This window comes from Pteronotus mesoamericanus, unplaced genomic scaffold (genome assembly GCF_021234165.1).
Source record: "Pteronotus mesoamericanus isolate MK-2021 breed Mesoamerican mustached bat unplaced genomic scaffold, CSHL_Meso_final contig_20, whole genome shotgun sequence".
Lineage (NCBI taxonomy): Eukaryota > Metazoa > Chordata > Mammalia > Chiroptera > Mormoopidae > Pteronotus > Pteronotus mesoamericanus.
The window spans coordinates 69,993,856-70,018,064 of NW_026555085.1; the positions used below are offsets into that span (position 1 = coordinate 69,993,856).

A 24,209-nucleotide genomic window follows, 5' to 3' on the forward strand; every position below is an offset into this window, starting at 1 on the left:
TGACCATGTACAAACACAAAACAAAACCCCTCAATCACTTACTATCATCTGTAGCTACCATCCTAGGAGGATCCTCCATCTTTCCTTAACCTTCACAGCGTTAATCCTCACCTCTCTGCGTGCTTGCCTGCCACAATCACTACTCCACCTGCAGTAATTAGGGTTTTGACCCCAATTGCTCAACTGAAGTATCTTCTCTGCAGTAACCGGTAACCAATATGGCTACATCCAACAAACACTGTTCAGTCACCATGCAATGTGAGAAAGTCGAAACTGTTCATTAACCGCTCCTTGAAACCCTTCCTTTTGGTTTCTATTACACTACTTTCCTAGATGGCCTGTATCTGCAGCTCCATCTCAGGCTCCTTCCTTTGGTAATCCATTTCCATTTCCTTCCCTCACTCCATAGAAGTGTCTTTCCATCCTTGCCCTCCTATTCTTTTTACCTTAAATATACTTTCCCTTTGTGACTTAATCAGTTCCACAGTTTCAATTATAAACAGATGAATGATCTGCCTAATATTTCTTTAACTCAAGACATCTCTCCTGAACTCTAGTCATTTATCCGACTGGATATGGCTTGCCTATTCAGTGGCACCTCATATACTACATGTCTAAAACTGATCTCATCTTTCCCCCCAAACCTTCCTTTTCCTGTATTTGCTTTATAAATGAATGTCATCAACTCAGTTGCCCAAATCAAAAACCAGATTAAAAAAAGTGTCTTCCTTCTCACTCACCTACTTAACCAAAAGCAGTTACTCACCAAGTCCTCTTGACTCTAATTCTATTAAACCTGTCCTTCCCCTCAAATGCACTTGCCCTGCTCTCATCACTTTTTCCTTGGAATAGTATAGTACCTTTCTGATGTATCTCCTTACCTCCAATTAGACCCTCTTCCAATATATCCTCTTCACTGTATCAAATTGTCAAAAAAAAATGTTAAATCTTATTAAATCCATTATCTTACTTTAAAATCCCATGACTATCAGGTTAAAGTTCAAACCTTTATTTAGCATAAAATAACTTTTGTCATCTGGCCACTGCTAGAAGTTAATGGGGACCACCAACGTCCCAGAGAAGACAATGCTCTAAGTGTTTATTGCTATCCTCACTCTTCTCCCATCAACTCCCATGTACATATCAGTTCTTCTTACAATACTCTTTGCATTATTAAAGCCAACAAATAATTTTACTCAGGCCATGATTTATCTGGTGCTAAGCTATGTGACCCACTGGATAGGAGTTTGCCATGTTCTTATTATATTAAGGTCTGCATCATCAGACAGCTGTTATAAGGAAATTTGATAAAGATTTACCCAGAAAAAAAAAGAAACACCTGTACATAGTGGCTAAGAAGGTCGACAATTAGACACAGACACAGATGTCAAATTCCATCTTAGTTGAAGAACAAGTGTAAACATTAGTTCAAAGCCTACATTTTTAAAAATATGATTGTATTTATTTATTTTTAGAGAGAGGAAGAGGGAGGGAGAAAGAGAGGAAGAGAAACATCGATGTGACAGAGAAACATCCACCAGGTGGCTCTAGCACGTGCCCCAACTGGGGACCGCACCTGCAATCCAGGCATGTGCCCTGACCAGGAATTGAACCAGCAACCTTTTGCTTTGCGGGATGACACCCAACTGAGCTATGCCAGAACTAACACTGAATCAAGTTACCCAAAATTCCCTTAACCTATTACGCCCCCCCCAAAATTTAGCAATTTGGCAATATAACTACACACTGTCTGCTTAGCTTAAAACAAATTTGTGCCTAATCATGATCCGGGAAAATTTTGAAATATAAGCCAAAGAGCTAGCAATATGTATTTACAGCAATAGTTCACTATCTTCAGCAATAGGGCTTTCAGAGCATTACCAAGTCCATAAAGAGCTATGGGTTATTAAAACTTTAAATATGTATCCGTTTCAAGTAAGTTTGATCCCGCTTTCACTTTTTAAATTAAGGTTTTATATACTAACAGAATAAAAAGATGAAAAGAACTTCCAATTAAAGAAAGAAGTAAGAGGTTGAGTAGGAAATAGTAGCAAAGCGAACATACATGGCCCGGTGGTGCCTGCATTGGTCGTTTCAGGTCATTACGTCCTCTACAGGCTCTGATGACAGTTTTGTGACGATGCAAATGTATTTCAGCTTCCAACTGGTTCCAAAGCTTATCGTGAGCAGGTCCCTTCATATCTCGTCCTAGTAACTGTATTTGTTGTACCCTTCATATAGTGAAAAGAGTTAATTCGGTTAGTTTTTCCTTATGAGCACTACAGAGAGAATTCAGAATTGTTGAACATAATTAGCTTTTGCAAAGATACAAGTTTGTACTAAAAATAAAAATACTCGGGAAACTCTCAATGTCCCTCAGATTTACAAAGATATGAAAACTCTGAAAAGAATAAATGTCTTCAATGGAAAACCAGTTTAAAAATACATAAATGAGAACTTTTTTTTGTCATATGCTTAATGTAAATTCATCGAAGAAACAATTTATGAGACTAATGTCAATTAACATATGTTTAATTTCTAGCATCCAATCAAGATAGGTCTTCAAACTCAAACAGTTTTTTTAATCCTCACCTGAGGTCACGTTTATTGATTTTACAGAGAGAGGAAGGGGGACAGAAGGGGAGGGGGAGAGAGAGAGAAACATTGATTGTTTGCTTCCTGTACACACGCTGACCAGGGATCAAACCCACAACCTAGATATGTGCCCTGACTGGGAATCGAACCCACTACCTTTTGGTGTATGGGGTGACTCTCTAACCAACTGTGTCACCCAGCCAGGGTAAATTCAGATGCTATTTAATACTAGCCTTCAGATGAGACTAACTAGCCAAAAACATTTCTTCTAACAACAGCTTCTTTTTATAAAATGATTATTTTAAATGTGCTAAGTTATTAGAAAATGTGTACTTTCAAGGTGATGTAAATTATTTTCATGTGCTCCACATCAGTTCTAATGTGACATTAAGATAATGAGCAGAAAATTATTTAGTACTAATAATAAACCACCAAAGTTTGTGAATAATTCATTGTGAAAATTTAATACAAGCAAAACTGTCTATTATTGTGGTATCACTGCTATTCCAACATATTTCTGAGGGGCAAGAATGATCAGATTTCAGTGACCACAGATAGAATTCCCTATGGAAACTGTGCTGTACATGTGAACCTGATGTTATGATATCAAGGCAGAAAATGGCTGAAAAGTGTAGCTGTAGAGTGTTCGCATTTCACAATAAATTATTTTCAGTGTGGGTGTCTGTCTGTGCATATAAACCAGAAATATATATCCTGTATGGCTAAATAAGTTTGCAGCAATATATAAGGCTAACAATATTAAGTTAACAACAGTATGAAACAGCTATAACCAACTATGAAATAACTCTTAGGATAAAGATGAACATTTCATTTACCACAGAGGTAAAAGTCAACCTCATTAAATATCAATTTGTCACCTGAGAGTATAAGGGAACCCATTTCTACACACCTTCCTGCCAGTTCCTTGTCTAAGTACTTGGCAGCCAGTCGTGCCCCATAAACTTCTGCCTGGAGGACGGCTATATGTCTACGAAGGGCTTCATTTTCTTTTCTCAGCAACTTCACTTCAGCTTCAAGTTGAGCTTCTTTCATTTTTTCTTTTTTGTTTGCTTCAAGTTCTCTTTCCTATTGTGATTTAAAAAATAATGTAATGAAAATACTTTTAAGACTCTTTACAATAAACCATGTTCCTTAAAACACACAAAAGCACACATCCTAAATATTAACAATGAAAGCATATGATAAAAATTATTACATTTAAGAACACAAAGATTTGGATCAAGTCCTTTTAAACTAGTACCAAAAGGTGTTGGAACCACTTCTAGTGAGAGTCCTAGAGAAGTAGTCTTCTTTATGCCCATATTATCACATATTAATAGGAGTGGCTTCAACAGATAACAGTCTGCTCTCTATTTTCTAAAAACGAAGGAAGAAACTAAAAGAACATAAAATAGTCACTCTGGTGGTTGTGCCCAAATATTTAATTAATTTTAATGCAATAATTCTATAAAGCTCGTCAAAATCAGTCAGTTACATCGATATGTTCTATTTTTTTTCTTTATGAGAGATGTTCTATATCTAATCTGTCTTAGAGGACTACAAGCTTACAATGCTTAAATTAAAACAGATATTCTAACTAAAACGAAACATTTTATGGTCATGCAGATATGCTGGTAACAGCTACATTAAGACATTTACACATCAAAAATTTCTATAGATAAGTATATCTATGGTATAGATTACTCCTGAATTTTGGTATCTGGCTCATTTATTTGTCCATATGTTAAAAGTAACCGAAGGAAGAACTGTTTTCTGAGGAAAATACTGGCCTCACTTGCCTGCTAATGGAAGGATGCATATCCATTTTTAGCTCTCATAAAAAGATGTCATCCTATGCTCCACTTTGTAGATAGTTCGTATGTGTGAATTTACAGGTGTTAGCCAGAGACTATAACTTCAAGGTCTTTGCCATCAAATTTTTATTATAGCCTCACATGTGAGAAACAATGTTCAATTTACCTTAAAAGTATGAAGAACTCTATGTACAAATGCAAATGCCTTCAGGATCCAAGCACAGAGCAGACAGGCAGGCACAAGACAAAGTAAGGTAGAAAACTGAAGGTACAAAATCCTGCCAAAGGGCAGTCAAATTCAAAGTGACACGCAGACACAAACTGTGTGGCCAAACAAAACCCTTCTGAGAGTGGATGAGGACACTGATATGTATTTTAAGTGTTATTTTTGGGTCAAAAAAAGTTCCAAACAATAAAAACTTTCATCTATCCTGAGTGGAACAGCTTTTACTGATTTACAGAATGGAATCTATAGAGCCTGTGAAAATATGGTTGTATTTGTGGATAAGATGTAGAAGACATTTCACTATGCTGCCATGTCCTCTTTAGGAGATTAAAAGGTCTACTAGCACCAGGAAAAACTGTTTATCTTGAGCAAATGGCAAATGATAGTTTCTAATGTATGGGTACTCTGATTATTATAATTATTTCTTTTTTTTATTCAGGATATTAAGAAACTAAGATATTTAAGCAAATTTTAGCAATTCATGGAATATACTATGGTATTAATTTAACTGTCCATTTTAGTTTACTATTTTGACTACAGTACATCAACATGTACTATATTTAAACATCAATATATAATATAATCAAATACAAGGCAGTGAGCCCCACAACCTTAAAAATAAAAAAAATTATGTATAAGTTAAAATGAATGACAAGTTTTTTGATTAAAAGTATTTATTATGTATGTGATAAACAGAAGGAAGATTAACGATTAATCAGCAGCAGGCTTTTTCAACTTCTATAAAAAAACAGTAGAACGCAATTTCTAGATATTGCTTTAAAAAAATTGCAGAACTAATAATCTAGAATGCTCGGTTTTTTTTAAAGAACATTGGAATTATGAATATGTTTATTTATTTCAGGTCCTATTTCTTAAAAGGCCAGGGATCAGTTGTAAAAGAAACCACAGTTTAGACAACATGAATAGAACTCTTTCTTTTTATGAAATTTTTTGAGGTTAATGCTATTTGTTTCAGGAAAAAAAGTTTCTAGAAGACCAAGAATTCTTTGGTTTGCTGGCTAAATAAACTTTATGTTGAGAATTATCTACTTACAACTACTTTAATGAGCTATTTATACAAATTTTATGAAACCTGAGAAACATATTAAGTCACTGCTTTGCTTTAATGATTCAAACCCCTAATGAATCTGACAAACTTTCAGGCCTGAAATTAGCAGATGAAATTAAAAAAAAGAAGACAAAAAAATTGAAGTTGATCACTTTTAGATTTCATGAAAAAACAATTCTTTTTTAGTCAACCTGTGTAATATTAGGTAATAACCAATAAGTTCATTTTGTATTTAGAAAGCCAAAGAGTATATTTTCAAAAAAGAGTGAAGCCATAAGACAAATTGGAACCTGATTAGGTTGGGTCAGTGGAAAAAACGTTCAAATTTATATGTTGTTATTTTTTTTTAAATAATTTCTAGTAAAGGGTTTTAAAATTCAATAAAGGCCACACAATTATTCTCAAGACTGCTAAAAAGTTACAATACATGCAGTGGATAAATAAGAAACTAACATGCACATTCTTTTTCTGGGAGTGAATTCAAACAGCAAAGGAGGTAGCTGAGTCTGCTTAATATATCTTCAAAATACTCCAGTGGGAAAATCAACTGCTCTGCTGGACAAGTTACCAGATTCAGAAAATTTTAAAACTGATGAGCACTGCAAATAATGGCTATGAATCACAAACACAAGAAAAATCTTTTTCTTTGACAACAGAAAATCAAATTTAATGTAATGTGCATAGGAACCCCATACACATGAGAGTGTAAGAGGCTTTGCATGCATGAGAGGTACACAGAAAAATTTTTAGCAACTGGTAGTGAGAAGAGAGCAATGGGCCATCCGCTGAACTTTTCAGGTGCTGACACATTAAAAATTGGCATCAGTAACGTCATTTTCAAGTACAATGTGACAACATGTAATGTGCAAATAAAACACCAAGAGCACTTCAGCATAACATATTAAAGCAAAGCAGAAACAAGGTACTTACCAGCTCCTCCACCGAAGGGACAGACTTAAGATACAAGAAAAAAGTTTTATAATTAGAAAAACAAATGAATTTATCTAGTGGTATAATCACTACAGGGAACATTTCTGTATGTTGAGTATCATTTGGGTAAAATTTGTTAGAACAACTATATATGCAAATACATAAGCAATAAATAGGAACTGTAAGAGAGGGGATCCAATAAACACCAGAATTATCTTCTGGAGGGCAGGCCCCTTGTAGTGTAGGTTTCCCCGGCTCGGTGAGTGTTTTAGGAACCCATCTATATCAGTGCACCACCTGGCATTGTTGTGAGAGGCTGCATTCAGCATCAGTGAAATTTTTCTGAAGTCCCTTTCAACACGTTTGCCGATCTCATGAGTGATTTACGGTTGCACCTGCCACACCGTGCTGAGTGTTCAGTTTTCGATAAAAAAATGGCATCACTCCTGTGCCTCACCTTCCCTAGTCACCCAATGTCACACCAAGCTATTTTTGTTTGTTTGTTTTATTTTCCTGATGAAAAAAGTCCTGAAAGGGAAACATTGTGTCGATGTGGAAGAGGTGAAATAAAAATGGCAGAAGCACTGAAAGGCATCAAAATCGAGGTGTTCAAAAACTGTTTTCAGCAGTGGAAAAATATCTCGATAGGTGTATTGTATCAAATGAGAGTACTTTGAAGGTATAAAATTTAAACATGTAAGAATAAACACAATTTTTTATAACTAAACTCCATTTGGGGTGGGATCCCTCCTCATATGGTATATTAAAATTTTCTATCAAAATTAGTCAACACAGTGGGTTCAATGTCATTCCATAACAGAAGCCTGTTTCAAGTCTAATGTTAAAACTAGGCAAATTCTTTTTTAAAAAAATATACATTGTTTTCTCAATGTTAATATAAAATATTCCAAAGAAGCACTTATCTGACTTATGTCAGTTAAACACTACTACTAATTTAGATTCATAGAATTTCAGAATTTAAAAGGACGTTAGGAGAATGTACATATTCATTTAAATAAATTACAACACATCAGTATTAAAAACCAATAAACTAATCAAGTGGAATTAACTGTAAACAAATAAAACTTTAAAGTGTGTTTACTCTCATTAACAACAATTTATCTCCTGCCTCTCCCAATCTATATCTGTCTTATTTATTACTGTGTTCCCTACAGTTAACAAAGTGTCTGGCACAGAGTACAATACATACTCAGTACATATCAGGTTGAACTGAAATGAGACTTAAAAAATATTTAAACAACCTATACTGATTAAGAGGGCAATGGTTAATTATGGAAAATCTGCACAGTGAAACATCAGGCAAAACAACAAAGTATTCAAGTGGCAGGGAAAATGCTTACAACACATTAAGAGCAAAAGAAAACATGTACTCCACTGGTTGGCACCCAATTCCATTGTCCCCTTCTTCCTTATTTACAGAATTCCAATTTAAATAGACATGGTCATGTGACGAACCAAGAGACTGACATGCAGCTAAGGATAGCCACTGAGATGGCTAAATTGATTGGCAAAATATAGTAAGGAGAATTTCATGAAAAATTCTGTAAAAACGACTAATGAAGCCAGGAAGCATTCTTTTGCCCTTCCTTAGACTCCCCCTCCTTCCTGCGTGGAATGTAGACATTAACAAATCCTGAGGAAAAAAATCATGAGCTAAAAATGGCAGAGCATCATAAAAAAAGGAACCTGGATCCCTGATATCTGAGGAGCTGCCACATTAGCTCTGGACTGTCTCAGAGCTTCTTTAATTGAGAAAAAATAATATGTACAAACATGTACACACAATTTGTACTATTCAAGAATAATCCCAATGTTACTTGGGATTTCTGAACTTAATCCTGATACAGTAGAGCAAAAAACTGTTCATACACTATAATTACAAATATTTTAAATATATATTTATATAGATATGTTAAAATGGAAAAAAATCCTATTCTAAGTATCTGCTGGTTATTATTACTGATCATCTCTGGGTGATGAGATTTTGGATGACCATATTGATCTCTACATTTCCTGTATTTTCTAAAATTCCCACATGTGCACATACTGCCTTTTACAGTTAAAAAGCCTAACTAAAAAATTGTCTCCTTCATCCTCTAAGATGCACGTAAGTATATGTTACCCTCTAAACAACTTACCAATTTTGCTTTAATGGTACCAGAGTCGACGCTTTGCCCAGTTTTGGCATGAAGCTGAAGCTGAATGGAGTGCAACTGTAAAAGCTGATCGTGCACTTCTTTCTCCAATACAACTTTCTCTGCCTGGGTCTCTGTCAGTTCAGATTTCAGATCCACCAACTGTGCCTTATAAAACAATGATAAAAAACATTAAGTAGGCTTCATTTTCTTTACTTTGACCCTAAGAATTATTATTTAAGAACGACATAGACTGTTCTTGAAATGAATAGATGAACACTAGAAGACCAGTATCTGACTAAGCTGTAAGACATCCATGTACACTGACATAAAATCAATAGTACAAGATATCTGAGTGACAAAGAGAACTCCACCATAAATTGTATCTTCTAATAACACAGAATGCCACTTCATTTTACTTTATTACTTTACTGCTTTCACCATTTCACCTTTATCTACAAGGTTTATGAAAATATACAGGAAGGGGATGGTTCATTATCCTGTAGAGACAATATGAGCCACAGTGGTCAACTAACATTAATAGTTTCTTAAAGAGGCCAATAAATGGTACCTTGTCTTTGCCCAGAAAAACACTCGCCCAGCTTATCGCTATCTAGTAGTTACTTTAGGTGTTGAAGTGTGAGCTTCCAAGGCTACAGTGGGTCTAAAGGTCAGAATTAACTTTAAGCTACAGTTAACTGTTACAACATAACAGAACACCTCATCAGAACCACTTACCCAATAAATTTGGAGTTTTTCACTTTCCACAACTGATTCATTGCTTTGCAACAGTGCACAGGGTATGCCCTTAGTGTGTGTTTGGTCTTCCCCACTAGCCAGTAAATTAAAGATCAAGGCAAGGCCTTAGTTTTCTGTTCAATGTAATTTTACCAAGCAGCTAGGAATCCAGAACTGTGTTGGCACAATGAGGAAAAAATTGTGAAAAATACTTTAAAAATTATAATTATTTATGCCCTTGAGATGCGTTCTCATCGACTGAGGTGATAAATATGCATGCAAATCAAGTAAGGAAAATGTGGCAAGTAACAGATAAATTCAGAATAGGTCTGGTCCCAAGGAAGTCAAAGTAAAGGAAGCTTTAAAGAAGGTTTATGGGACATAGTTTAGAAGGGCTTTGAAGGAGAACGACAAGGACAAAGTAGAAGCAATCCAGACAAAGTAGAAAGTCTAGAGATGGGAAGAAGGCTAGCAGAGGCAGAGAGAGAATAGAAGCAACTCAGGTAAACTCTCTAAGTACCAGAGGAATATGTATCTATATCCCGACTATACCAACCAGTGCCTAGTACACAAAAGATGCTTAGTAAGTATCTTTAAATTGAAATGACTTCTAATACTAGCCCCATGACTCCAGATACATCATTGTCTCCCCAATTTTTAAATAGGGATAACATCTATGGCCTTGACTATTCCCATAAGATTATTAATCTTATATATGAAAGCATTTAGAATATGAAGGTGTTATTATCAATGAGATGAGACTACCTACAAGAGCTGTATATTGACAGACTGGATGAGACTGAATACGAAAGTGAGGCTAGATACAATGAATGGCTTTGGATACTAAACCAAAACTGAGATTTAGTCAGATAGGAAATAACTGAAGGCTCTCTAAGACGTTGTTTTTAGTAATGGCTTTATTGAGATATAATTTACCATAAAATTCATTCTTTTAAAGTGCACAATCGATTCACTGGTTTTTAGGATATTCACAGAGCTTTTCAACCATCATCACTATATAACCTTAGGAACATCTTTCTCTCTATGATGTTTTGGCAACATAGTATTTGCAGGTGAGGTGAAGACAGGGAAACTTACAACATCCTATTGTAACTTTCTAAATGATGTTATCATGGTAAGTTTATAAATGAAAATAAAGCATTTTACAATGCTGAAAGGAAACTGTGAGCAACAGGGACAGATTGGCTGTCCAGTGCAGGATTAGGTCAACAAAAACTCAAAGATTTTTAAGTCCAGAGAACAGTGACACCATTGATGGAAACAGTAAGATTATTAGGATGGTAGCTTATTTAGACATACTGATTTTTGCATCGTCTATGACATGATCAAAAGAAGCTACTCCACTGAATGTTGGAAATAAATAATTGATAAATCGGGACTAGGGTTGGAACTAAATGCACAGAGATACGATAATCCTAAAACTGCATTAGAAAGAGAACAGACAGCCAAGGATTGGGGCTTAGGTGATAATCATTAGTCGGAGCTGGCCTGAGACGCAGAAGAAAAGAAGTGGCATCCTATAAACCAAACCAAAATACTTCATATTATAAAAACTATCTGCACCTTGTTTTGTATTTTTTGTTTGTTTTTTACTTCCTGGAGATCCCTCCTAATCAGTGGCACTTCTTCATTCCTTTTTTATAACCTTCCTATTTATTATAACTTAATCAGAGAAGTACACAAATAATGAATTACAGAAAATAAACACACCCATTTAACTACCACAGACATAAATAGGGAAGGACTAACACCCCGGGACTCTGCTGGTGGCCCCCTGCCAACCACTACCTCTCCTTCAACCACAAAGGAAACCATCAGAGTTAATACACGGAATTCCCAATACCACGGATAGTTTTGCCTGTACTATTTGTTTCTTCTTTTAAATCCTCACCAAAGGATATATTTACTGTTTTTAGAGGGAGAGAAAAGGAGGGGGAGAGGGAGGGAGGGAGAGGAAACAGACATGAGAGAGAAACATCAATCATCTCCCACACATGCCCAGACTGAGGTCAAATCCGCAACCAAGGCATATGCCCTGAATGGGAGTAGAAATCACAACCTTTTGCTGTACAGGACAATGCTCCAACCAACTGAGCTAGCCGGCCATGGCCTGCCTGTTTCTGAATGCTAAATAAACGAAATCATACAGTATGCACTTACTTTTGTCTGGCTTTTCCCTCAAGAGTATGTTTATGAGAGTCATTCATATTGTTTTGTGTAGCTGCTTCATTCATTTTCATTGCTCTGTAATATTCACTAAGTAAACATACCCACCCATAATCTGGAGTTTGTGAGGATACCTCCACATCTAGTTTTGCTGGAGAAGCTGTCAATGTTTTTTTTTTCTTTTGTGATTCTAATTTTTCTGTTTTTATAAAAGGTCTCTTTATTTAAATTTAAAACTATGCATTCATTGTGATCTTTCTCAGACCAGAAATGCTCAGCTCACATGTTTTCATCATAATAGGAAAGCTGTGATATTCTAGTCCAGCACTGCCCACTAGAATATATGAGCCACACATGTAATTTTAAATTTTCTAGTGGCCACATTAAAAAAAGAAAAAGGTGAAATACATCTTTATAATGTATGATATTCTATTTAACTCATCATATCTAAAATATTATCATTCAAACCATAATAATATAAAACAATTCTAAAAAATATTACTTTCTTTTTTCATACTAAGTCTTTAAAACCCACGGTGCATATTACATTTACAGCACATCACATTTTGGACCAGTCACATTTCAAGTACTCATTACCCACACCAGGGTATCTACTCTATTGGACAGTAGAAATCTAGTCCTTTTACTCTGAATCTAAAGCAGTAACAAATTTCATTAAAATTTACATGCTAAAATAAATAACAATACAAAACTCTGCTCTTTAAATATAATAACATATACACGAAATTAAAAAAAAAAAAAGCAGACCTGCATGTTTCCATTGCCTTGCAGAAGAGTATATAGGCTAAGTGTTACATAATATCTTTCACAAATACTCTAATAAACTTAGAGGAAAAAAAAACTTGCATGTATGACAAAGATTTTTACAGACTTTCATCCATTTAACAAATTGCCCATACAAAAATAATTATAAACATGTAAAATAACCTACTGCTAGATAATATTCAGTATACTTTACTCCTTTAAAGTACAAATAAGCCTGTTTTAGAAAGTCTTTCTTAGTTAAAAAAGACACTTGCAGGGTTTTATGGTCTTCGAAACAAAATAATCACAAAAGGAAAATAAATATTTGAATTAACAATGTACTTTTTGAGCAATATGTAGCTTATGCTAAAGCGAATCCACCCAGAAATAGTTCAAAATAAGCCATGTAATCTGTTAATGATTCCAATCTTTCTTTCATTACAGTGACTTTCACTCTTCTATATATGTCTGTTTCTTTGTGGTATTGTCTAATATTTTCCTTTCCCTTAGATTTTTTATAAATTGGAAGTTAGATCTGAAGGCTTAATTAGACTTACATCTTTGCAAGAAGAGGTATACTGTGTCTTTCAATAGGCGTGTATTATTTGTTTGTCCCACTATTTGTTTTTCAAACCAAAAATCTCATGATTAATTACTGAGTAAAGCTTCTAGAGTTAAGAAAGAAGCTAAAGAGACATTCATTCATTAATTTGGCAGGACAATATTCAAATCACAAATAACTGTATTTTAAAAGGGCAAGAAAAACAGGGAAGTGTGCAGGTCTTTTGAAAGTGGCCTATTATAAACAGACAGTAAGTGAAATAATTTAACAGGTGGCTCAACTTAACATATTTTTTTAAATTCTTTTCTAAGAGAGGATGTAGGTGTCAAAATTCAAAGCCCAATTTTACTTCTTGGGAACAGGACATGTATTTAGTTAGAATTTACTCCAAAATTAGTGATATTTAAGTAACTCTAAATCTATGATTTTAGCACTTTAGCTTCTAAGAAAAGTTAGTCATTGGCGAATATGTCCAGATTAAAAAGTTCCATATTTTACTTAATGGTTACCCTCCTAATATCACAGAATTTTAGAATTCAAAGAGATCTTTAAAGAAAATGAACATTATGATTATGACAGCTAATACTGACATAATAAAGCCAAGGCCCATCAAGACTGTTTTTATTTCTAGGGTTATCCAATCTGTCAGTGGCAAAACAGCACTTAGAACCCAAGTCTTACTCCCAGGGCAAGGCACAGTGCAAGCCTTATTAAGCAACTAGGCATGAGGAAAAAATGTGTTACTATAGCTACAATGTATACATTTACCTTACTAACAATATTCACAGCTATCACAAAGCAAGCATCTACTTACCATAAGCCGATAGACACACCATACATTATCTATAATTCTTTTCATACTCTCTAACTTTTTATAATAGTTAAGGAAACTGGAAATCCGAATTTAACCAATTTGTCCCAGATCCCATAACTAGTAAGGAAGAAGACTCAAAACCAGCTTGACCATGAAAAAGCAAGAACACGTTTCACTTCACTGTCTTGCCTTGTTCCTTGGCCACACTGGAACTAGCAAAGAGTGAAAGTTAAAAAAGAAACAGCTGATTTCAACCTTCAACTCTTAAATTTTCAAGTGGTATCCAAAAAATGTTTTAAAATGCAAAACCAGTAACAGTTAAAAACTATATTACATATAGAATTTGTTGAGGTGCAATCTTGTCGCTCTTATACATTTGATCTTGAAGATTCATTTACAGGAAAAATAAAGCTAACCATCAAGCCATTCTTTTCCTAGAATGCATTAAAAATAAAATGATTTCATTCTTGGAGGTTCTCTCAGCCTTACGACTATGGCCTTCACTCCACCTGAGCCATTAAACCAACCATGGTGAGACTGCCTAAGTAATGACTCTCAAAGCCTGGTCCCTGGGTCACCACTGTCAACTGGAAGGAACTGGGAGACAGATAAAAATTCAGGACACGGTGTGCATCGTAGGAACGAAATATTCTCAGGAGTGCAAAAGACAGAGAGGCAGTTTATCTAAGTAACATTATAGGATTACCATCACAATTTATTTGCATTTAATGTTGTCATTACTACCTATTTCTCATCTCATACTCTCAAAGTATTCAAACTTTCCTATTGATAATTCCTTTTTAATATAATTTTTTTTAAAGATTTTATTTATTTTTAGCGCGATGGGAAAGGAAGGAGAGGGGGAGAGAAACATCAAAGTGCGGTTGCTTCTTGCACATCCCCCACCAGACACCTGGCCTGCAACCCAAGCACATGCCCTGCCTGGAAATCGAATCCATGACCCTTCAGTTTGCAGGCTGGCACTCAGTCCACTGAGCCACACTAGCCAGGGTTCTAGGGCTCTAATATAATTCTTAACTGCTGGATTCCACTCTGTGGCACAAAAATCAAAGTAATTCTGCCCTGGCTGGTGTGACTCAGTGGACTGAGCGCTGGCCTGCAAACCAAAGGGTCGCCGGTTCGATTCCCAGTGGCACATGCCTGAGTTGCAGGCCAGGTCCCCAGTAGCGGATGCGTGAGATGCAACCACACATTGATGTTTCTCTCCCTCTCTTTCTACCTCCCCTTCCCTTCTCTAAAAATAAATAAATACAATCTTTAAAAAAAAATCAAAGTTATTTTTTATTCAGTTTCCTACTATTCCACTTTGTGAGACCTTAATCCCCTGTCTAGATAATCTTCAAAAAATATAAAAGAGCCATTCCGTTGTCTTTCTAAACTTAACTAGTTTTTATTTAACACTCTTATGAATAACAGTGCCATTCACTGGCAAAATGTCTTTATTTTGCATATGAAAAAAACTGAGGCCCAAAGAGATTAAATGATCAAATGGGACCCTAATGGGATCAAAACTCAAACCTCCAGACATCCTTTGTAATTCTGAGAGTAATGAAGCAGTCGCAGTGAGCGCGCATTACCAAATCTCAGACCTAGACAGGGCTCTAAGAAAGAGCCCTACACATGTACACATACCCGACTCCACACCTGCACTCATCACACACAAAAGGACTCACATGCATGCACAGGCATGGAGATCCAGACACACATGCATCCATGGACACACATGCACATCAAAACTCACATTCCCCCAACTTGTTTAAGACTACAAAGAAACTAGATGATTCCAAATAGCAGTTTAACTGTAATGAACCACAGCACAGAAAGCTGTTGATAAAGATATAAGTATTATCTCCTTCCACAAATTTTGTTTTATAGGATGTATACAAAAAGTAATCAAAAGAAACAATTATCCTTTTATGTGTCTTTATGTTTTTTATGTTTGAAATACAATTTAGGATGAAAAGTACAGGAATTTAAATCTCCAGCAATTATACCGTTTCTAAAATTTATCATCTACACTCACCGACTTCCCAAAAGGCTTTAAAGCTCATAAGGCCAAAAAAAGAAACGTAAAAAATAAAAATCTGATAGAGATGGCAGGATATCACTATGAAAAAAAATACCACCTTAGTCCTGGCCTGGTGGTTCAGTTGGTTGGAGCATCGTCCCATACACCAAAAGATAGTGGTTCAATCCCCAGTCAGGGTACATATGGGAGGCAACTGGTCAATGTTTCTCTCTCAAATTGATGTTTCTCTCTCAAATCCATGTGTCTGTCTGTCTGTCTGTCTCTCTCAAATCAATAAAAATATCCTTGGGTGAAGATTCAAAAAACACCATCATATTGCAGTTTATTATTGAATATTAAATTTAATACTGATTTTCCTATTAATAGGAAAACCTTTACAGAATACATAATTCTCTTTTTCTCATTAAAGGAAGCAATGCCATCTTATCTGGTGAGAGAGTCTTTTTTTCTGGAACTAAACTTTTAAAAGGAGGTAACGTAGAGATTCTTATATAAAGGATCCTCAACTACTTAACAGACCAAAAAGGCAGGACCATTCTTCACAGGTCCTTTGTTCCTGTGACAAATGTGAAGGGGATAATGTAACCAATGAGTATTTTATCCCTTTTTTCTACTCCTTCAAAATAGTAGAATAGTCTTAAAGCTCATCTAATCTAACCCACTCCTTTTATAAAGAATCTTCCTCTATTTTGTCTTTTCTCTCTCTGTCTGAGGTGGTTAGCATTGCTCTTACTATCCAAGGCTACAGGAAGCCAATGAGTCCTATTCTAAATCAAAGACCGTGACCAAACTGAAAATATATTCAAAGGCCAAATGTGAAAACCTCTGCCATCCTTCAAGATAGAAATATTTCTATTACAAATCAGCTTTTGAAACCATCTGCTCACTTGCCTTATGAAAGCTCCGTGAGAAAGCTCCACCTTATTTGCTCCAATTTCCTGTACTCAAGGATAATGATCACTATTCCGCCTGCCATTACTTCTTCCCAAACCATTCTGCAGGTCAAGACAAGCAAACATATTTTTACTTTCACTCTCCCAGACCATCGCACATTCATTCAACAAGAATTTATTAAGCACCAAATATAAGGCACTGGGTTGGGTCCTGGGAACACTGGCAGAGAAAACAAATGAGGATCCTGCCCTGCAAAGTTCAGTGTGCCTGGTGCAGGAGGCAGCTCGTAAAGATAATAAATGGCATATAAATTAACAGCAGTACATATATCAGGCACTGTTTTGAACATATTCAAATTTTAATTATCACAATAATCCTGCGAAAGACGTAATTTTTATACAGGGAAGGAAACGGAAGTACAGAGAGGTTAAGTAACTTGTCCAAAGTCATTACAAAGCCAGCAATATATACAATTACAAACTGTAATAAGTTATATGAAAGAAACTAAAAGAAGAGAATTAGTGGGGTGGGAGTGTATGGTTATCCACCTAGTAAGTGTTTCAGTTATCAGAGCAACTGTTCTCAAAGGTCTATGGGATCTTTTCAGAGGATCCACAAGGTCAAAACTATACTCAGAATAATAAAACAATTTTTGCCTTTTTTACAGTGTTAACCTTTGTACTGAAGGTGCAAAAGTCAAATGCTGTTATTTTAGTACAAGTCAGTGCCAGTAGCACCACTGTACCAGCAGTCACTGTACTCTTCTCTGGTATGCACTTGCAGTTAAATGAAAAAAATAAAAAAAATTTTAAAAGGTCCATTTAAGAATGTCCTCAATGAAGCAGTAAAAATTACTAATTTTTAAAAATCTTGGCCCTTGAGTATATGTCTTTTAACATTCGGTGTGATGCAAGAGAAGTATGCGTAAAGTGTACCTGCAGCCTATCACACTATGTTATCTCCAGGAAATTATACAATTGCTTGAGTTGCAAAGCTGAACATTTTTTTTTGGTGGAAAACTATTTTTATTTGAAAAAGGAACAAACTGTGGGTCTTAAGATGAATAATATGCTTGGCAGATAGATATGTTCCTGAGGATAAAGAAATTTGTTATTTCAAGGAAAACAACTGACAAAGTTTGTTGCCAATAAAAAAAATTTGTGCTTTTGAGTGAAAAGTAATTTTGGAAAACGTGAATCTATCATCAGCACTTAAGAGTTTTCTGATGAAAAAGATATTAATAAATGTGATTTCTTGATATTGCATAATGAGATACTCCAACATTGGAAAGATCTGCATAACTCAGTGAACCAGTATTTTCAAAATAGCCAATGCATGATACTAAAATCATGCCTGGGTCAAATATCCATTGAAAGACTACCTAGATAAACCAATTGTAATTTAATGTAACAGTGTACGGAAAGTTCACGGACAGACTTTCAGACTCCATATTGTAACTCACCTTTAAGAAACTATCTTTTACTATCAAAGAAGAAAATCCACATTAATCTGAAAAGGCTATTAAAATATTCCATTTTTATCCAACTACATACTTCTGTGAGGTCAAATTTTCTTCCTATATTATACCAAAGCCCCATATCACAACTGTTTGAAAATAGAAGCAGATGTGAGAATCTAGCTGTGTTCTATTAGACCAGATATTTTAAAAATTTTTTAAAAATGTAAAACAATGCTACTCTAATTTTTGACTAATACTTAGTTTTCATTAAAAATGATATTTATATTAACATGTAATGGCTTATTGTTGCTTTTTACCAATACAGTAAATATTTAAAGTTTTATCAGTTTTAATTTCTAATATAGTAAATACCAGTACATATAACCCACATTTTTTTTAGATGCTCTTTGGGGACCTCATAAATTTGTAGAGTGAAAGGGTTCCTGAGACCAGAAAGTTTGAGAACTGTTGTCTAAGAGTTTCTGAAAAGAGGCCCATCTGACTAGGTCATATAGAATAACAGGAAAGAATAAATAATAAGAGATGTCACTGGAGATTTATCCAGGTCAGATCAAACAGAGTGTGTCAGCTATAATAAGGAGTTTGAATTTTATTCAAAGTACAATCGAAAATTTTTAAGCAGAATGACATGGTAAAATTTATGTTTTAAAAGAGGCAACTGGATGTACCAAAAGAGACAACATGAATGTACTGGGGTTGGGGGATTAAGACGGAGGAATATAGATAAATCGGTGATGTATTTTTGAAAGTACTTTGATTTCAACCTCAAAATGAAGTTTCAAACAACAGAAAATGTTTCCTGTTCCCATTTTAATATTAAAGAACTCAGCTGCTCTATGATCAAACCGATGGTGAGGTGCGAAGAGTAACCCTACCCAATCTTTTAGAAATGTCACAAATATACTAAATCCATACTCAGTATTCTTATGTAATGATGTTCAAAGGTATTTTTAGTCACAGTTTCAAATTTTTCTTAAAATGGAATACCATGAAATATTAACTTACAAATCACATCCTTATAAATTACAGTTCAAGGGAACGGATGAACCTGCAGATTCAGTCATTCACGGATACAGCAGGCACTATGTTAGGCACTACAGATACAGAGTCAACAAGACAGACACTATCCCAGCTCTCACGGAGCTTGTACTACAGAATGATTATTGGTAATCTTTGAGGATTCATGGCAGAACACTAGAAGTGTTTCAAATAATTTATTCATTCAAATAAACACTGAGTATGCAAAGTGTACTAGGATCTGGAGACAAAAAGATTTGAATAACAAAGGGATTCTGCCCTAAGACTTTCACTGTCTAGTAGAAAGAATTAAAAACAAGTATTTCCAATTACGATGCAGTGTTATAAGCACTACTGTAGAGGCATGTGGGACATACTTTTTCAAAAAGAAGTGAAGCGGATCAGTCACAAAGGAGAAAAAGCTGACCTGAGCGTTGCATGGGAGTCAGCTAATCCATGGAGGAGGGAAAAGGTATGAGATATGAAAACCCCTAGCAGATGAGATAGGGTTAAGAAGGTCAGAAAGGTTGGTGTTTAATGTGTGTTTCAGTTTTTTAATTTTTTATAAAGGGGCAGAACACCAATTCTGTAATCTACATATAAATCAACCTATATCCATACTCAAACACTACGCAATATGGTTTGGGAGCACCATGAAACAAAAATGGGTTCATAAAGAGATATTATGAGCCCCTATATTCACCTTCACTATGCATGTGATAGGTCAGGTTATTTCACCTAAACACAGTCTCAGTCATCAAAGGGCTTACCCTCTGGAGCTAGAGAGATGTGGTAACCATTAATTACAGTATGTGCAATGTAACAGATCTAACAGTCCAAGTGAGTTCAGGATGTTATGACAGCCTCTTCCTATAGAGAGCAGAGAAGAGTAGGGTGAGGAAAGCCTTCACAGACATGGTGATGTAAGGGGTATCTTGAAAGATGAGTGGGTGTTCAGTACCGCAGACAAAGGGGACAGAGGAGTCATTATATGCAGAAGCCTATGCCAAAGCAGAGATGCCATGACAGAGCAAGGCCTATTTACGGAACTGCAAATAGACCAGTTTGATTGAGGCAGAAGTAGCTAAGAAGGGGTGACAAAAAATGAGGACAGACAGAATGGGCATGGATCACCAGGCTTGAGAAATTCGCCAGTATGAAATAGGGAGGTATAAAAAGAAGAGTGACAGAATCAGAGTTGCCTTTTTCGACATGAACGGTTAAAATGAAGCATTTTAGAGTGATTTTGACAACTAAAGCATGGTTTGTAGGGGGTAAGAAGCAATATGGAGACTGTTAAGAATATACAAGAAAAGATAGGGACTGTAAGGAACATACAAGAAAGAATAAGGACCTGCACAATCTCCTAAATTCAACTCATCTTTTCTGCCAGACCTGCTCCTCCTGGTAACAGTGTGTAATACCATTGCTTCAGTGAATTGTTTAAGTCTCCTAGGGCTGTCGTAACAAATAACCACAGACTTGGTGGCTTAAAAGAACAAAAATTTATTCTCTCACAGTTCAGGATTCCAAGAGCTCAAAATCAAGGTACTGGCAGGGTTTGTTCCTTCTGGAGACCCTGAAGAAGTGTCTGTCCCATGCCCACCTCCTAGCTTTTGGTGGTTGCCAACAATCATGGACATTTCTTGGCTTGTAGACCTGTCACTCCAAGTTCTGATTCCATTTTCGCATAGCTTTCTTCTTTGTGCCTCTTTATGTCCTCTGTGCATCTCTTATCGGGACACTCTCTTGGGATTTAGGGCCCAATCTAATCTGCAATGATCATATCTCCATCCTTACACTAATTACAGCTGCAAAGACCCTAGTTCCAAATGAGGACACATTCTCAGGTTCTATAAGCATCAATCAATACATTTCCCAAACTGAAATATGGTGTCATCCCTAACCCCAAACCCTTCATCTTCCTCATCCTCTGCATCTACAATACATTAATCATCAAATCCTGTTTCTATTTCTTTAATTGAAGATTGTCTCCTTTTCTTCATCCCCATTACCATTTTCATTTCAATGACAATCTTATCTCTATAGCAAACTCCTTGCTACAGCACTGGCTGAACTCAGTTATTACTCTCATTACTGTGCCTGAGAAAGTCATGTAACAGGGCAGACTGGTTGTACCATGAAATTATGATAACTAACTCCATATAAGTTCTCAAGATCGCCTGGTAGGCCTTCCATTTCTCTGGACAACTGGCTCTCCCACTCTTCCGTAAGTATTTCAAATCTTTTTCACTCTCCTTAAGCTCTTACTTTTCTCCACTTTTAGCAGTTGTTCTGGGCTCATATTTTATAAAGAATAAAGAAACCATCACACAAAAAACTCCCACAACCTCCTACCTTAATGCTCCCATTCTCTCTCCTTTCTAAATACAATAGCTGTCCTTTCAACGTAAGGCCATTCTCTCTACAAGTACTTTGGATCTCATCTTCACTCAGGAACCTTATTAATACCAATCATTCCCCTTTTCTCCACAATATTCAGCTTTCCCCTGAACTAGATGATTCTTATATGCTTGTAAGTATATTCAAGTTTATTTTTTCATTTAAAAACAAAATAAAAACAATCACTCCCTTGATGCCACTCTCCCTTCAGGCTATTGATACAGCCACTCTAACTCTTTCTACCTGCTTTCCTCACTATCTCCTCCTTTTCCCACCAGACATAAATAAATGTGTTTTTGAAAAGATTGACTTATTTAGTTCTGTAGTCTCTGGTCCCTTAATAATCCCTGTAAAATGCGAATAGCAATACTAAACCTGTCCCACAGGGCTGTTGTGAGAATTAGATGAACCAATATATCTAAAAGACTTATGACTGTAAATCGAGAAGGACACTGATACTATCCTGTTTATCCCACTAAATTTTCCTAAAAGCTTTGATCAAATTTCCCTAAATAGTTCATGCATGCATGCAGGAAATAGCACGTCTGTGTGCAGCAATTGCTATTGACCTGAAATTGTTAAAAATAATCAGGACTCTGTCTGATATACAAACCTAGTTTATCAATGTGAAGATAAATTTAAAAACTCAAATGTTAAAAGGTGGACTAAGGTAGTCTTATGTCAGAGAATCTTTGAGCTTAAGTCTTGGGTTATGTAGTAAGCAGGCTTGTTAATTAGTTTCTCCTCATATACAGTAGGAAGGTGGATGTCTGGACCCCGGCTGACCCCACACGTCGATCTACACCGCTTTTTCTGCTCCAACATCACCTCAATCCTTTCCTTCATACATACACACACACCTACTCCTTGTCACATCTGAGGCCCAGATGCCCCAGTGAGCAGTTTTCTAGTCGTTTCACTGATGCGTTAAATGGGATCTGATAACAGGAGTTGAGCGCCACCCCCTCCAGCGCCCAAAGCTCACCTCTAGCTTGTGGTTGATTTGGGACACAGTCTGGACTTTGTGGCAAAGCTGCGCAAAGCAGGAGCTCAGGCTGGTCATCTTCTGTCGCCCCTCGTAAGTGATGTCCGCCTGGTCCGGATCGATCTCGCCCAGGAGCAGATCCACATCCACGAAAGCCTTGTCGAACTCCTTCTCCAGCACCTCCAGCCATCGGAACATGGAAACCCCACCGGTTGAGACCCCCATGGCGCAAGAAGCGCCCCCTGGTCCCCCTCCGGCTCCCGCCGGGCACGGGCCGCCCGCTGACATGGCGCCGTGTAGGGCCTCCCCCGACTGCTGCTGACCCCCCACCGCCCACCCCGCGCGAGAGGAACTGCTGGGACTGCGGAGATCCCCGCGCACGCAGGCTCGTCCCTCCCCTCCCTTCTCCTCGCGCAGGCAACGCAGGCAACGCAGGCAATGCAGTCCCAGAGCGCCAGGAGAAGCGAGGAGAGGGAGCGACGGTGGCACTAGGAAGAATCCACCGTCCCACCTCCCCGCCAGCCCAGGCTGCGCAGGCGTAGCGAGGACCTCGGCGGACGCAGCCAGGGGACGAAATGGGCGGGGCTAGGATGCAACCTTGGCCTATGAAAAGCCTCTGCTGGGGACCGGCCCGTCAGTGGCCATATTGACAACTGGCAAGCTCCTGCTTGAATGCTCGAGAAACGGAGGCGCTTGGTGTTGGCTTCCAAATTGGAAAGGCCCGAGGAAGGGAAGGGTGGCCACGTCTCAGCGAGGAGCGGCTTCCGCTCGTTTGACTTCACAGTGGGCAGGAGCCTTTCTAAAGTTGTCCAGGAAAGTTGTGGCGGTGGCGTCCAGGGACAAGGAAGGGAAGAGTGAGGCTAGCGATGTGAGCATGCGCAATGGCCACGTTTTACCTTTAACATCCCCTGTTCCTGCTTAGGGTGCGGTGGGTGGCCACAGAGGCTCTTCTTGGTAAACCAGGCCCTGAACTCCTAGTGGAAACTGAACGTTCAAGGGCAGTGGCTGACCAGGTTTTTGCCAACTCAATACAATGGCAGGCTTGGGTTTAAATTTTAAGCCCTGGCACATACTAGTTGTGCCATGTTGCTTACATTCTCTAACCTCAAAACCTGTTTCCAAAATTTACTTCACTCAGTAATAAGGTGAAATGCTTATTTCAGTGCTTGGCACTTGGTATTCCTTATTATTACACCACAGGTCATACATTTCCAAAACAACTACTTTAAAAGATGTGTTTCCGAAAGTGTTCTCACACATAACATTTGAGAAAAACAAAATTATGACGATCCATATATTCATAAATATATTGAATGAAGAGCCATGTTGAGGCATTGGGAACAGAAATAAATGAGATATGATTGTCATTCAAGCAGAGCTCATAGATTGGTGAGTCTAACCCTCAGAGCTACAACTTTAATCTGAATTTTGCAGTACCTTGGGGTACTGCAACTCTTTCCCACTTCCAAAGTAGCTCGGTCTCAGACACCAAAGGAACACCTAGTCCGCATAGAGTAAGCTGGT

At 36.9% G+C, this 24,209-nt stretch overlaps 1 protein-coding gene across 2 annotated transcripts in view; it reads right to left on the reverse strand.

Moving 5' to 3' along the window:
* GOPC (golgi associated PDZ and coiled-coil motif containing) overlaps positions 1-22,973 on the reverse strand; it is a 33,547-nt gene extending 10,574 nt beyond the window's left edge. Inside the window, exons 1-5 of one of the 2 annotated variants that reach the window (XM_054569871.1) lie at positions 22,686-22,973; positions 8,794-8,958; positions 6,635-6,658; positions 3,506-3,681; positions 2,066-2,231 (exon numbers count right to left, since the gene is read on the reverse strand). In XM_054569871.1, the coding sequence (XP_054425846.1) occupies positions 2,066-2,231; positions 3,506-3,681; positions 6,635-6,658; positions 8,794-8,958; positions 22,686-22,973 (819 nt within the window). The remainder of the gene's footprint in view (positions 1-2,065; positions 2,232-3,505; positions 3,682-6,634; positions 6,659-8,793; positions 8,959-22,685) is intronic. The other variant, XM_054569872.1, reaches the window with a different exon arrangement.
* Positions 22,974-24,209: the final 1,236 nt, after the last annotated feature.